The 14,883-nt window shown below is 38.8% G+C and overlaps 2 protein-coding genes across 2 annotated transcripts; one reads left to right on the forward strand and one right to left on the reverse strand.

Annotated features, from left to right (window-relative positions):
- Positions 1 to 9,647: 9,647 nt before the first annotated feature.
- LOC129729409 (zinc finger protein 671-like) lies at positions 9,648 to 11,234 on the forward strand. Its single transcript, XM_055687965.1, has 2 exons — positions 9,648 to 9,846; positions 9,903 to 11,234. Exons 1-2 carry the CDS (start codon positions 9,815 to 9,817, stop codon positions 11,146 to 11,148), a joined length of 1,278 nt encoding a protein of 425 aa, XP_055543940.1. The 5' UTR covers positions 9,648 to 9,814; the 3' UTR covers positions 11,149 to 11,234.
- Positions 11,167 to 13,108, reverse strand: LOC129729403 (la-related protein 7). The gene is made up of 3 exons (XM_055687957.1): positions 12,776 to 13,108; positions 11,929 to 12,706; positions 11,167 to 11,874 (listed from the first exon to the last, which is right to left on the reverse strand). The coding sequence occupies exons 1-3, from the start codon at positions 12,960 to 12,962 to the stop codon at positions 11,250 to 11,252; spliced, it is 1,590 nt and encodes a 529-aa protein (XP_055543932.1). The 5' UTR covers positions 12,963 to 13,108; the 3' UTR covers positions 11,167 to 11,249.
- Positions 13,109 to 14,883: the final 1,775 nt, after the last annotated feature.

Consider the following 14,883-nt stretch of genomic DNA (forward strand, 5'->3'; position numbering starts at 1 on the left):
ACTCGCTTCCTTAGTGCCGCTTACAGGGAGATATCTCGACCTGAAACGGACACTAGCTCACCGGAGGGCTCCGGTCTACAGGATGTCACAATATGATGCGGGTTTTGGGAATACCGCGTGTCTTGCGACGATGTAGCGCTGTCGGGAATTTCGTCCAATGGAAAAAAACCAGTGCGCGGTGCGCCTTTCGCTGTCCCTTTCCTCTCGTTCGTCGTGCAGATTTACCTATTCTGAACTTTCTTGCACACGTTTTGTATTTTAGCGAAACTATTGCACACTTTATCGACACTTCGAAATCTAATTTAAAATAAAGAAATTTAATACAACTCTACTACGTTCACATTATATGCCTTACTATTAGAAACTCAAAGGAAAAACGCGGACAACAGACACACGCGCGACACTTCCGAAATGCTTGGCGGACTAGTACGAAATGAACGAGCAATGTAAATCCTCAGATAAGGGAAGGTGATTCCGTACGACTTACAGGAAATACGTAATGTCCCGCCAACTTCTTCGGGTTACTTCGGAAATCTACGATTCTTTTGGCTGTTTCATTTTGGAATCTTAAATTGGCTCTATCTGTCCCTTTCCAACCTTTCTTCGAGGTTTCTTTAGAGACTCTCGTGCTAAGTGAGTCTGAACGGGATTGTGAGCGGCTGACACTTAGAGAGAAATTATGCGATGGGATTGCGACAAGTGTACCGAAATAGCTAGCCTACATCTTGGCGCCAGCAGTTATGTTGATTTCGAAGTTACTAATAAATGCTACGGCTACAGACCACGTGCGTGTGTGGTTTACTTCACTAGAGCACAAAACTGCTCAACAACCCGATTTTGAACCGATTCCAACCAGCGTACAAATGCTGTTTGGGCCACTTCCAGTTAGTGTTTATTAGTTTATTAGTTAGTGGTTTATTTCAGTGTTCTGCTGAATGTTATGCTACAAGATGTGGTTCTGATTTACACCGACGTCCAACCGAAAGGTCGTTCGTACCACTTACAAATTTGTGGTGTTTACTTGGGAGGAATGCGTCATATAATATTTGATTTTTGTTTATTTTTTCGACCGTATTAAACCGACAAATACTAAATCTGTTGTTGGGACTAGTGTTGTCTAGTAATTATCAGAAGTGTATTAGATTCTACCAAACCAACAACAGAAGATGCTGTTGGTGCCAGGCACACGTGTGCATGGTTCGTAACAAAAAATACAGTGAGGTATTTTTTTTTTAATTTTCAACAAAGATTTTTTAAACGAAGTGGTTTTTTTCACCGTTTTTGTCCACGCGTTAAACAGCTGCCATGAGTAACAGACTACTGTAACAGTCAGATATTTTTACACATTTTCATTTTTACACGTGTGTTTACACTCTTATCTGTATCATCGGTGTAATGAATTACTTTATTCAATACAAAATTTTCTATATATTTTGAAGGGAAGCCTATATATAACGAAACGAATCGAAATAATATTTGAATTGCCTAGTGTATCCGGAAGTATATCATCTACATTCACAATCATTATCTTTTTATAACACGATAGCCGTCTCCAGTATTACGACGATATACACTGGCCTTGTCTTCGTTGACGCGGGAGAATATTCCTATGAAGTTCAAAAACTTGGCAACATTCATGAATCCAAAGCCCAAATATTAGACAAAAGTGCTTCAACACTATTTACAACATAAAATTCCCAATTTATCCTCGAAACGCCAAAGTAATCATGATTGGCTTTATATTTTTGAACTTGTGCCATAACGATCCTTGAACATATAACATATTTATCAAAAACTCTGCCTGGGAGCAGAGTAATTATTCAAAAGCTATAAAAGACATAAATAGGTATGGAGTTCAACATCAAGTTCGGTATTATATTGCACACAGATTCATCAACGCGAATGCACACAATTTCATACGATTAATATAATGTACAGCTCTTTATTCTTCATTCTCTAATGCAAGAAAGCAAGTAAAAAACAGCAATACCGTGTTGAGTTTCTCAAAATAGTATTCTCTACAAACTACCTTTAGACATTATCCTTCTTTTTTGCTTCCTTTAGCAATTAGCGACAGCGCGAAATTTTGAATTACCCAATAGTTTGAGGATCAACACTCGAGAAGGTATCGTTCATCTCGGAAGCAACCCCCAGGAGTTATTAATTTGGCCCTGATTTCAGCCCTTTCCGAACACTGTGCCACGTCCACCTCTATCGCGTGGATCGGCCACCAAAATTAGAAAAAATTCACATCAGAATAGAAGAATAAATAAAATAGTAGGAGGGTGGTATCCAACATACGACCGCATAGTTGACGTAGAACTACAATAGTTTTATATTTCCCTTTGAGGCTCTGTTTGATTTGAGCTCGTTTTACTTTTAGCACGGTTCGATTTTGGCACACATGTGCCAAAAACGAGCGATTATGTCTAATCACATTTCCTAGTTTTCTTAGTTCCAAAGAAGGGTATTTTGGTTCTTTATGTTGCCGAAGCGGATGACCGGAATCGGTAAAACGGTTCCTGGAATATGACCGGAACATATGCCGGTAATATAATGATCATGATCTAAGCAGTACTAAGCCTCTAATTACTCGGGTAGTAATATCAAGTATCTAGGTCGTCAGCTTCAATTCATCAAGCGACACCTCAAACGACTTGGAACTAAAACTATTTTAATGGTGGAAATATTTATGAAAAAACGTCATGAAAAGAGAATCGTTCATTTTTGGCATGGTTCTATCTTGGCAACAGGAAAATTCTGCCATGTCTTGTTTGGCAAAATCGAACGGGGTCTGTATTTTGATTATTTATTTGCAGCACTCTATTTTAGAAGAAAAAATATTCTCTTCAACATTGATGAATATCTTTCATTTTTTTTCTGTGTGGACTCAGTACTGCGACCAGAGCTTAGATCTATTGTGATATTGCCCAGGTGTTTTCTGTACTCGCACACTTACACACTTAATATTATTAGCAGTAACACTATTGAAGTAAGTGATACGCTTATCATTCATATCAGTGCTTGTGTGTAATTACCTTTCCGTTTCAAGCTTACTGCTCTACTATACCGAGCCACTGTCCATCCTAACAATATCGCCTAGTTACAATTCCCTGGAGAGAACTTTCATATGTTACTCACACCAGTTTTATTATAATAGGGACTTTTTTTTTGATAGGAGGAGAGTCAACAGAGGTACTGCAGAATTCAAATTGAAGGGAGGGTACGTGGTGGGGAGCCTGGGAATAAACCCATGCTAAAGTCCTTTGACAACCAAATGGCCTGATCCTATTAAGATTCGAACCCACGACCACCCGCTTACCAAAGCGGACTCTGTAACCTTGCGGCTACGGAGCTCCCCAATACAGTCAATTTTCTTTAACCCGTAAAGACCCGGGACGGAACTTGTTTTTTGAAAATGCTCGTTCTCAGAACTGGAACGGCCGATTTGGAAAAACTTGGAATTTTATTCAAGAGGAATAGTTGCTGCTCTAAAGTACGTTTTTTCATGGAAACCTGATTTTCTCAGTCTCTCACATTAGGTCAATTTTCAATTTTCAAGCTCTAAGTTTCTAGAGTAACGTCTTCTGAATTCAAAGATGGTGAAAATTTATTCTAGTATGCACAGATTTAGAGAAAAACGAGTTTGAATTCACTGAAGTATGAGTTCTTTTGAAAACTTGATTTTCTCCAAATCTGTGCATGCTAAATAAATCTTTAACCATCTTTGGATTCAGAAGACGTTACTCTAGAAATATAGAGCTTTGAAATTGAGGAGCTAAGTTGAAACCTACCGTGGGAGACTTAGAAAATCAGGTTTTCATGAAAATACGTACTTTGGTGAATTTGAATTCGTTTTTCTCAAAATGTTTGCATGCTAAAATAAATGTTTAATCGCGTATGGATTTAGGAGACCTTACCGCAAAAATGCAGAGCTTAAATTTTGGAGAACGGTTTTGTTGTTTGAATTTTTATAAAAATACGCCACGTTCTCATAACTGGTAACTCCAGGTATCGATTTGATCCAGTCATACATTTTTTTTTTATAATTCATATGAAACGTAGTTTCTGGTCAACCCCCTACAGCCCCTTAATAGTCCACGTTGTTTATGGTCGTCCCTATACTCACTGTTTTATCATATTATTCATGTGGATTATTCGTAGATGCGCTACTGTTTATTTAACAGGTATTAAATTCAACTTTTTGTTTTTGGCACAATCTCACCCCATAGAAGGGGTGAGATTAGGCCAAAGTTCATTTAATTTTAGCAAAATTATAGTTTATTGTAACTTAACCATATTTGCGGCAGTCGTTACCTAAACATTCAAGTGTGCACTGGCGTGATTTAGATCAAACTCATTGCCTAAATGTGTGCATTACAAGCTAAGGAACAAATACATATCCTTTTTTGGCACAATCTCACCCTGGCAGACGGTACTAAAAACTTCAATTTTACTTTCGTATGACGAAAACACAAAAAATCTCGCACTTTCTCACAACGGCCGGCCTAGCGGTAAATTGTGAGTATGAGCGAATGTTGGTCTACTAGTGGGTCACCATTCCTGAAAATATCATTTTTGGGAATTTCCTTATAGTGGAGTAGTAGTCGAATAAGTGACCTACACAACAAGAATACAAGGCAAATTATTGAAAAAATCGAATTTCCCAAGAACGGCCGGCCTAATGGAAAATTGTGTCTATCAGTAGGCAGACTTTTGCTATATGCTATAAGGATCGAAAAATCTTGAATTTTCCCATATCTACCCTGATGACCAGGAATGTCAATTGGGCCGAACAACTCAATATTTTCCAACATGCCTAGGGTCCTAGTCAACATCTCCAATCGATAAGATTTTCCTATCAGTGGGCAGACTTTTGTCATATGCGATAAGGAGGCCTATATGGGGAAAAATCGAAAAATCTTGAATTTTCCCATATCTACCCTGGTGACCAGGAATGTCAATTGGACCGAACAACTCAATATTTTCCAACATGCCTAGGGTCCTAGTCAACATCTCCAATCGATTAGATTTCCCTATCAGTAGGCAGACTTTTGTCATATGCGATAAGGAGGCTTATATGGGGAAAAATCGAAAAATCTTGAATTTTCCCATATCTACCCTGGTGACCAGGAATGTCAATTGGACCGAACAACTCAATATTTTCCAACATGCCTAGGGTCCTAGTCAACATCTCCAATCGATAAGATTTCCCTATCAGTAGGCAGACTTTTGTCATATGCGATAAGGAGGCTTATATGGGGAAAAATCGAAAAATCTTGAATTTTCCCATATCTACCCTGGTGACCAGGAATGTCAATTGGGCCGAACAACTCAATATTTTCCAACATGCCTAGGGTCCTAGTCAACATCTCCAATCGATAAGATTTCCCTATCAGTAGGCAGACTTTTGTCATATGCGATAAGGAGGCTTATATGGGGAAAAATCGAAAAATCTTGAATTTTCCCATATCTACCCTGGTGACCAGGAATGTCAATTGGACCGAACAACTCAATATTTTCCAACATGCCTAGGATCCTAGTCAACATATCCAATCGATGAGATTTCTATATCAGTAGGCAGACTTTTGCTATATGCGATAAGGGGGAGGCTTATATGGGGAAAAATCGAAAAATCTTGAATTTTCCCATATCTACCCTGGTGACCAGGAATGTCAATTGGACCGAACAACTCAATATTTTCCAACATGCCTAGGGTCCTAGTCAACATCTCCAATCGATGAGATTTCTCTATCAGTAGGCAGACTTTTGCTATATGCGATAAGGGGGAGGCTTATATGGGGAAAAATCGAAAAATCTTGAATTTTCCCATATCTACCCTGGTGACCAGGAATGTCAATTGGACCGAACAACTCAATATTTTCCAACATGCCTAGGGTCCTAGTCAACATCTCCAATCGATTAGATTTCCCTATCAGTAGGCAGACTTTTGTCATATGCGATAAGGAGGCTTATATGGGGAAAAATCGAAAAATCTTGAATTTTCCCATATCTACCCTGGTGACCAGGAATGTCAATTGGGCCGAACAACTCAATATTTTCCAACATGCCTAGGGTCCTAGTCAACATCTCCATTCGATAAGATTTCCCTATCAAACGGCAGACTTTTGCTATATGCGATAAGGGGGAGGCTTATATGGGGAAAAATCGAAAAATCTTGAATTTTCCCATATCTACCCTGGTGACCAGGAATGTCAATTGGGCCGAACAACTCAATATTTTCCAACATGCCTAGGGTCCTAGTCAACATCTCCAATAGATTAGATTTCCCTATCAGTAGGCAGACTTTTGTCATATGCGATAAGGAGGCTTATATGGGGAAAAATCGAAAAATCTTGAATTTTCCCATATCTACCCTGGTGACCAGGAATGTCAATTGGGCCGAACAACTCAATGTTTTCCAATATGCCTAGGGTCTTAGTCAACATCTCCAATCGATTAGATTTCTATATCAGTAGGCAGACTTTTGCTATATGCGATAAGGGGGAGGCTTATATGGGGAAAAATCGAAAAATCTTGAATTTTCCCATATCTACCCTGGTGACCAGGAATGTCAATTGGACCGAACAACTCAATATTTTCCAACATGCCTAGGGTCCTAGTCAACATCTCCAATAGATTAGATTTCCCTATCAGTAGGCAGACTTTTGTCATATGCGATAAGGAGGCTTATATGGGGAAAAATCGAAAAATCTTGAATTTTCCCATATCTACCCTGGTGACCAGGAATGTCAATTGGGCCGAACAACTCAATATTTTCCAACATGCCTAGGGTCCTAGTCAACATCTCCAATCGATTAGATTTCCCTATCAGTAGGCAGACTTTTGTCATATGCGATAAGGAGGCTTATATGGGGAAAAATCGAAAAATCTTGAATTTTCCCATATCTACCCTGGTGACCAGGAATGTCAATTGGGCCGAACAACTCAATATTTTCCAACATGCCTAGGGTCCTAGTCAACATCTCCAATCAATTAGATTTCTCTATCAGTAGGCAGACTTTTGTCATATGCGATAAGGAGGCTTATATTGGGAAAAATCGAAAAATCTTGAATTTTCCCATATCTACCCTGGTGACCAGGAATGTCAATTGGGCCGAACAACTCAATATTTTCCAACATGCCTAGGGTCCTAGTCAATATCTCCAATCGATTAGATTTCCCTATCAGTAGGCAGACTTTTGCTATATGCGATAAGGGGGAGGCTTATATGGGGAAAAATCGAAAAATTTTGAATTTTCCCATATCAACCTGGTGACCACGAATGTCAATTGGGCCGAACAACTCAATATTTTCCAACATGCCTAGGGTCCTAGTCAACATCTCCAATCGATAAGATTTCTCTATCAGTAGGCAGACTTTTGCTATATGCGATAAGGGGGAGGCTTATATGGGGAAAAATCGAAAAATCTTGAATTTTCCCATATCTACCCTGGTGACCAGGAATGTAAATTGGGCCGAACAACTCAATATTTTCCAACATGCCTAGGGTCCTAGTCAACATCTCCAATCGATAAGATTTCCCTATCAGTGGGCAGACTTTTGCTATATGCGATAAGGGGGAGGCTTATATGGGGAAAAATCGAAAAATCTTGAATTTTCCCATATCTACCCTGGTGACCAGGAATGTCAATTGGGCCGAACAACTCAATATTTTCCAACATGCCTAGGGTCCTAGTCAACATCTCCAATCGATTAGATTTCTCTATCAGTAGGCAGACTTTTGTCATATGCGATAAGGAGGCTTATATTGGGAAAAATCGAAAAATCTTGAATTTTCCCATATCTACCCTGGTGACCAGGAATGTCAATTGGGCCGAACAACTCAATATTTTCCAACATGCCTAGGGTCCTAGTCAACATCTCCAATAGATTAGATTTCCCTATCAGTAGGCAGGCTTTTGCTATATGCGATAAGGGGGAGGCTTATATGGGGAAAAATCGAAAAATCTTGAATTTTCCCATATCTACCCTGATGACCAGGAATGTCAATTGGGCCGAACAACTCAATATTTTCCAACATGCCTAGGGTCCTAGTCAACATCTCCAATCGATAAGATTTCCCTATCAGTAGGCAGACTTTTGCTATATGCGATAAGGGGGAGGCTTATATGGGGAAAAATCGAAAAATTTTGAATTTTCCCATATCAACCTGGTGACCAGGAATGTCAATTGGGCCGAACAACTCAATATTTTCTAACATGCCTAGGGTCCTAGTCAACATCTCCAATCAATAAGATTTCCCTATCAGTGGGCAGACTTTTGCTATATACGATAAGGGGGAGGCTTATATGGGGAAAAATCGAAAAATCTTGAATTTTCCCATATCTACCCTGGTGACCAGGAATGTCAATTGGACCGAACAACTCAATATTTTCCAACATGCCTAGGGTCCTAGTCAACATCTCCAATCGATGAGATTTCTCTATCAGTAGGCAGACTTTTGCTATATGCGATAAGGGGGAGGCTTATATGGGGAAAAATCGAAAAATCTTGAATTTTCCCATATCTACCCTGGTGACCAGGAATGTCAATTGGGCCGAACAACTCAATATTTTCCAACATGCCTAGGGTCCTAGTCAACATCTCCAATCGATTAGATTTCCCTATCAGTAGGCAGACTTTTGTCATATGCGATAAGGAGGCTTATATGGGGAAAAATCGAAAAATCTTGAATTTTCCCATATCTACCCTGGTGACCAGGAATGTCAATTGGGCCGAACAACTCAATATTTTCCAACATGCCTAGGGTCCTAGTCAACATCTCCAATCGATTAGATTTCCCTTTCAGTAGGCAGACTTTTGCTATATGCGATAAGGGGGAGGCTTATATGGGGAAAAATCGAAAAATCTTGAATTTTCCCATATCTACCCTGGTGACCAGGAATGTCAATTGGGCCGAACAACTCAATATTTTGCAACATTTCTAGGGTTCTAGTTACATTTCCAATTTATTATATTGTTCTATCTTGCCTATTAATTAGTTGTTAAGTTTTATCTCTTATCAATTTTGTTGGTTTAATTCACATTTTTAGTTTCAGTGCTGCCCACCATTAGCGCTGCATTCTATGCTTTCTTCTGTTGAAATATTTCGTATTTGTTGGCTTAGTTCCGTAGGGTAAAATCACGCAGCATATATGAATCCGGATTTAAACCAACAAAACCAGCTACCCAACAAAATGAAATATTTCACGATTTTGTTGGGTACGTTTCTTGTTGGGCGAATTCACACAAGTTTGTATATGTATGCAAAAGTTGTTTCTGCAGCGGTGCCAGTTTTCTTGATAAATAATATTTACAGGTTGAGAAGCATTTACATATTACCCATATTACGGAAGCAATTACATACTATCTCTTATTTTTCTCGCCAAAAATGTGAACAGGGCCCATGTGCCATATATAAACAAACCAAGATTTTACCTTTTGACTGATGTTTCGTATACAAATAAGATTTTTAGGTTTAAAAAAATTTCTTATTACCATATCCATCCCAAATGATTACTGCTAAAATTTAGTTGCCGCTCCTTTCCAGGCTGTCTGGGAGCCCCATAGGTTTTGAACGTTTTGATCGACTTCACTGTTTATTGGGTGTTTTGACGTTTTGACCGATTTGACAATAATGCATTTTAGTTTTTGCTGGGCATTGTCGTAAGTTGGATTGGTTGGACTTTTTTCGCTGAATGAATTCGATGTTTGGTTAGAATTAAATTCAGGTTCAATTTCCATAGTGAAGTAACCAATTCTGCAATCGTAGTACACTTTTTTGTGAAAGCCGTGGCCCATCTTCAGAGACATGTCGCAGAAAGCTGCACAATTGTCGAAACCGTAAGTAGTGTTATATCTTTCTGATCTAACTCAGCAGCCGAAGTATTTTATTTTAGGCCAAAAAATAATGCTAAACTATATTGTCGGTTGTGCTTTTCTTTAAGTGGTTTGAAACCATTGACTTCATCAAATGGCCCCGTCGAAGCATGTCTAATACCGATAATCCTTAAACAGCTTGGAATCCAATTGATAGCTGAAGATTTCCCCTGTGCAATTTGTGCGATTTGCGAGGAGAAACTGGAAGAATTGAAATATAGCAATGATGATGGACTTTTGGATGAATGGGGGGATGAAGGTCTCCTAGAATACAGGAGTACCTGCTCAGCAACCAATCAAGTTATCCTTAAGCACAAAAGCACCAGGAGACGAGCACCCAAGAAAAGGAAGCCTCCAGTGAATAATAGAGTTACGTTGCCTTTCGAACGGCTGCACGATAATCGATACAAATGTATTTTGTGCCTAGATCTGTTTTTCAATCATATAAGTGACTGCATTAAGCACTATCATGAAATGCATCCGGATGCTAATTTAGCACAAAACAATGCAGCAGCAAACTTGGCTGCGCAAGAGGCACGATGCTTGGTGTGTATAACTTGTTCCGCAATCTTCGATCACATGGATGAGTTATTGTTACACAGACAAACTCATAAACCACCGGAACAAAACGGTTTCAATACACCGGGAAATTATCTCTTCAAATGTACAATTTGTCAGGCTGGATTCCATGATATTGATAAGCTAATTGAGCATCGTGCTGAAATGCATGAACCACAACTGAAGCGTAAAAAACCTAAAAAGAACCCAATTAAGAAAGCCGTGCCAACCAGAACCAAAACTTTAGATTTATATACAGAGTACAATTGTAGTGTATGTGATTTGTGTTTTAATAATCCAAAAAGCTACTACTTTCATCTCAACGTTGCGCATGGAGGCAATATTTGTGATATCTGTGGGGAAAAATTCCAATCGGCTTCAGCGCTGGCGAAACATCAGGCTTGGCATCGAGCTGCCGATGAGCAGGATTACAATACATCTTCTCCGTTGCCCGGCCAGCAGTATTCTCCGTTATGTGCTGTTGCAGATAACATCGTAGAGCAAAACATAGCAATAACCAGGGACGAGGAGCCAAATTTCAGTTGCGAAATGTTTGTTACCTGTAGTGGATGCTTGTTGGCTTTCCGCACCGATCTGGATCTGAACGAACACTACAAAGATTGCCCCGCTCAGCTAATGATGTCAGATGAGCCTTTCGTTATAGAAGATGATGAAACGAAAATAGTGGAAATAAGTGATGACGAATAATATCAGACATTCAACATTTGGCTGCGATTTGCACAATATCTTGTAACAAATTTATTTTGTTTCGTAATAAAATTTCAAACCGCAAATGTTTCAAAACTCGATCAATCGTCGTCTTCAAACCTAACGTGTGTATTTACTTTTTTCAGCAGCTTAGTTCGGCCACGCACCCTCTCCACTTTTACTTTTTTGTTCAACTTATCATCACGGTCTCGTTTAATTTTATCCCAATAACTCTTCTCAATTTCGCCGCTCAATATTTGTGCACTGTACTCCGCTGAATTGTACTCCTTCACCAGTTGGTTAGCCGAGCTTGGCTTATCCACGCGCACGAATGCCTCCATGTCACCTTCTTTCAAATCGGTGTACTTGACATATGCGTACTGTCGCAATTCCGCCTTGAAATCCTTGATATTTGCACAAGGAACGCGAAATTTAATGTTTACTATCAAGCCTGGCTCGAACAGGAAAAGGGGTTGCTTGCATTGTTGGTCTTGCTCTTCCAGTTTGATAGCTTCTGCTGCTGCTTCCTCATCCGTCAAGGCACCGTAGAAGTTAACACGTGGGGAAGATTTCACTGTTTTCGTCATATGTGATGTAGTTGGGTTTGGGGTGCGATTCTGATTAGGCTTACTGAACTTGTTTGATTCCCCGAACAATTTCTTGAGTTTCTTAGCTTCTACCCGTTGCAGATTCAAATATTTGTTGCGCAGTCGTCGCCACTCTTGTCTAAAACAAATCAATATTAGTAATTTAACTTTGTGAAGTTCCCAAAGTGCATACTTAGGCATAATTTTTAGTTCGTAAACTTTGTCATCTTGCTGAATTTCTTTCTTAATTCCACTAGGTCCTCTGCGGCGACGCCTTTTTTTCTTTCCATCCTGTTCGCTATCCTGTTGTTTTTCTTCGCCACCATCTTTCATTTCGTTTTCACTTTGTAAATCCTCCGTGTCACTATCTTTCTGAGTATCCGAATCGCTACTATCACCATCGTCTGTTCTAATACGCTTAGCTGGTGGCTCCAAGAATTCATTATCGCTATTTTTGCTATTTGTTATTTCTCCCTGTTCCATCTCCGAGTTCTCTCCTGGTCTATCGGTATCTTCTTTATGCTTTTCCTCCTCCTCTTTCTCCTTGTTGTAGCTGCTAATACTAACCAGTTTATCCGGTTCGGTACCTTCGTACGTCAGCACGCCACCAAATGCTTGAAATGTCTTCAACGCTCTCTGCACACTTGATTCCTCCTCAAACTCGACGAACCCAAACTCTTTAATCTTCTTGGAATACTTAAACTTTGGTAGGGAAACGTACGCCACTTTACCATAAGTAGAAAAAACGTTTCGGACCCAGTCGTGATCTGCCTTAGGAGGTAAGCATTCGACATAAATCGTGCAGGCCTCGCAGTTGGGACGTTCCGTAGGCTCTGTTATTCGGCGCACCTTGCTGCGATCTTCCGATAATTGCAGCACATCGGACTTCTTTAGTGCTGTAGCGATATCGTCTACACTTTCAGTTAATTTTTTAATCCGGTTGAACTTGAGAAACTCCAAGAGTGGAACGACTGAAATTTTTAAATGATCCTTCTTACCATTCGACAAAATAAATTTCTACATTAGCAGAAATAACTTACATGGATCGTTCTTAATACTTTGGCCCAGGTATCTGTCCTTGGACAGATTAGCATCCGAAAAATAGAATTCCATTTGAGATCTGATCGCATTATACTTATGTTTCTTGCGATGTCGTCCTTTCTTTTCAGCTGAATCAACCTTCGCATTACTCGGTATTTCGCTTGCAGTCAAAGGTATTGATTCCATTGTACGGTTTTCCTGGATAAGAACAGAAATCTAACCGACTAAATAATAAAAGTTACTGGAAAAGTGCGCGGCAATGTTTGATTTAAAATTTACATCATTTGCTAACAAAATTATGTCGGCGTTTTTCATTACCTGCTCAGAACAGATTAACCAGAGCTGCCAGCTTTTGGCGTCGAACATGATATCTATAGAGCTTTTTACGTACCAATGCACTCAAAAAAATATTCACTTCATAGCTACGTGAAAATATATGTGATTTTTTTCCACCCTACTTATCATGTAGATACAATAGGACTGTCATATGATCTTAACAAGAATTATACAGCTCAAGATACGTTTCAATCCGCTTCATGCTATATTATTATCCAGTATTTTTCAATGAACCTTCACGTAACTTTGATCTGATGAGATTATGTGATTTACTACATATTTGCATGTAGGCTACACATGAATTTAATGTTGGAAATACATGAATCTCATCAAAATAATAAATGCTATTATTTCTAAATAAAAACCAACATTTATTTAACGCAAAATGCATTCTTAAGCCTAAACATAATTTTTTTTCCTGCTAATCCGTCATTAATAACACGATCAATTGCGTGGATCGTGAATGGTGGCCTGGTAAAAAAATTAATGCTTATGATATCAACTAACTTAATACTACTTATTGCCTCATAGGCCAAATAGTGCTCGTGAAAAACGCCAACTTCCCAAACTTGTAAGATCAGGTAAAAAGAGTTGTTCAGTGACAGTATTTCTATGATCTCATATAAAATTACATTATTGAAACAGCATTTTGCTACAAATTGCCCTGTTTTATATTGTGTACCTTTAAACGTTATCGAACTTGACACACAGAACATGAAATTTGTATCAATGTTTACCGGTTGAATAATTTGTTTGAAATAATTACGGTATCGAACATCTGCTACGTGAAAACGAGACACTTCTTCAGTTTTAAAAAAATTATTACTTAATAAGTCGTTTGAGAATTGCAGGTAAGATTTTACGCAAAGTGTATAGCATATGTTCTTTCGAGAAGTTATTACATTAGCGTATTGTTTGAAACCTTTATGTTTTGCCTCATTCCGGAAGCACATCATGTTTCGTATTGGCCCCGAATTCGAAATTATATTTGAGTAGTGAACCAAAAAGTGATGTTTAGGTTTCAGCTCTCTTTTAAATAGTGTTAAAAACATGTCGTGATGAATGGCAATACAATGTTTCAGTTGCTGAATGTCTTCTTGCGTAAACGAATGCTTTAAACAAAAATCGACTAACTGTATCAGATGAAGCGCGTAATTCCATACCGGATCATGCTGTGGAACATAATGCCCTACTAACAATGGAAAATAATGACAAAATATTTGCATCTCGTTGGAGGTAGTTTTTATCGAAACAGATTTCCGTCTTTCTTTACTAATGTAAGTTTCTGTGATGTCAGGCATTCGCGTTAGCTCGTTGTCTAAAGATGTTTCTCCTACTTCTTTTCTACGAATGTTGATTTGTTTTAACGAAAAGTATCTTTTTGTGTATATGCAGTAGTCTAATATTTCTACAAGACCATATTTGCAAATACCAGCACTAAAAAAATCGTGCATCGCATCTACACTCTTGTTTTCCGTAACGTGAAATGAGGGCAGTTTGTTAAATAGTGACCATCCTGATATGCCAGTTTCGCTATGCTTTCCTAAATTTACGTCTTCATCGTAGTCTAGTCTGCGACGAAGGCAGTCTGCATGTTCTACAGTGTCAACCTTGAGCAATTCTTTAGGTCTTCTGCAAAAACGACAGTAAAACGTGGCGTTGAAACCATTAGACAACTGAAGCATTGAATGTATGCCTAAATTATCTCCTTGTAACAGACAAAGAACAAATTTAACTAAAATTACTTCGCCGTTAATATTAAGTTCAATAC

This window comes from Wyeomyia smithii, chromosome 3, assembly GCF_029784165.1.
Source record: "Wyeomyia smithii strain HCP4-BCI-WySm-NY-G18 chromosome 3, ASM2978416v1, whole genome shotgun sequence".
Taxonomy (NCBI): domain Eukaryota; kingdom Metazoa; phylum Arthropoda; class Insecta; order Diptera; family Culicidae; genus Wyeomyia; species Wyeomyia smithii.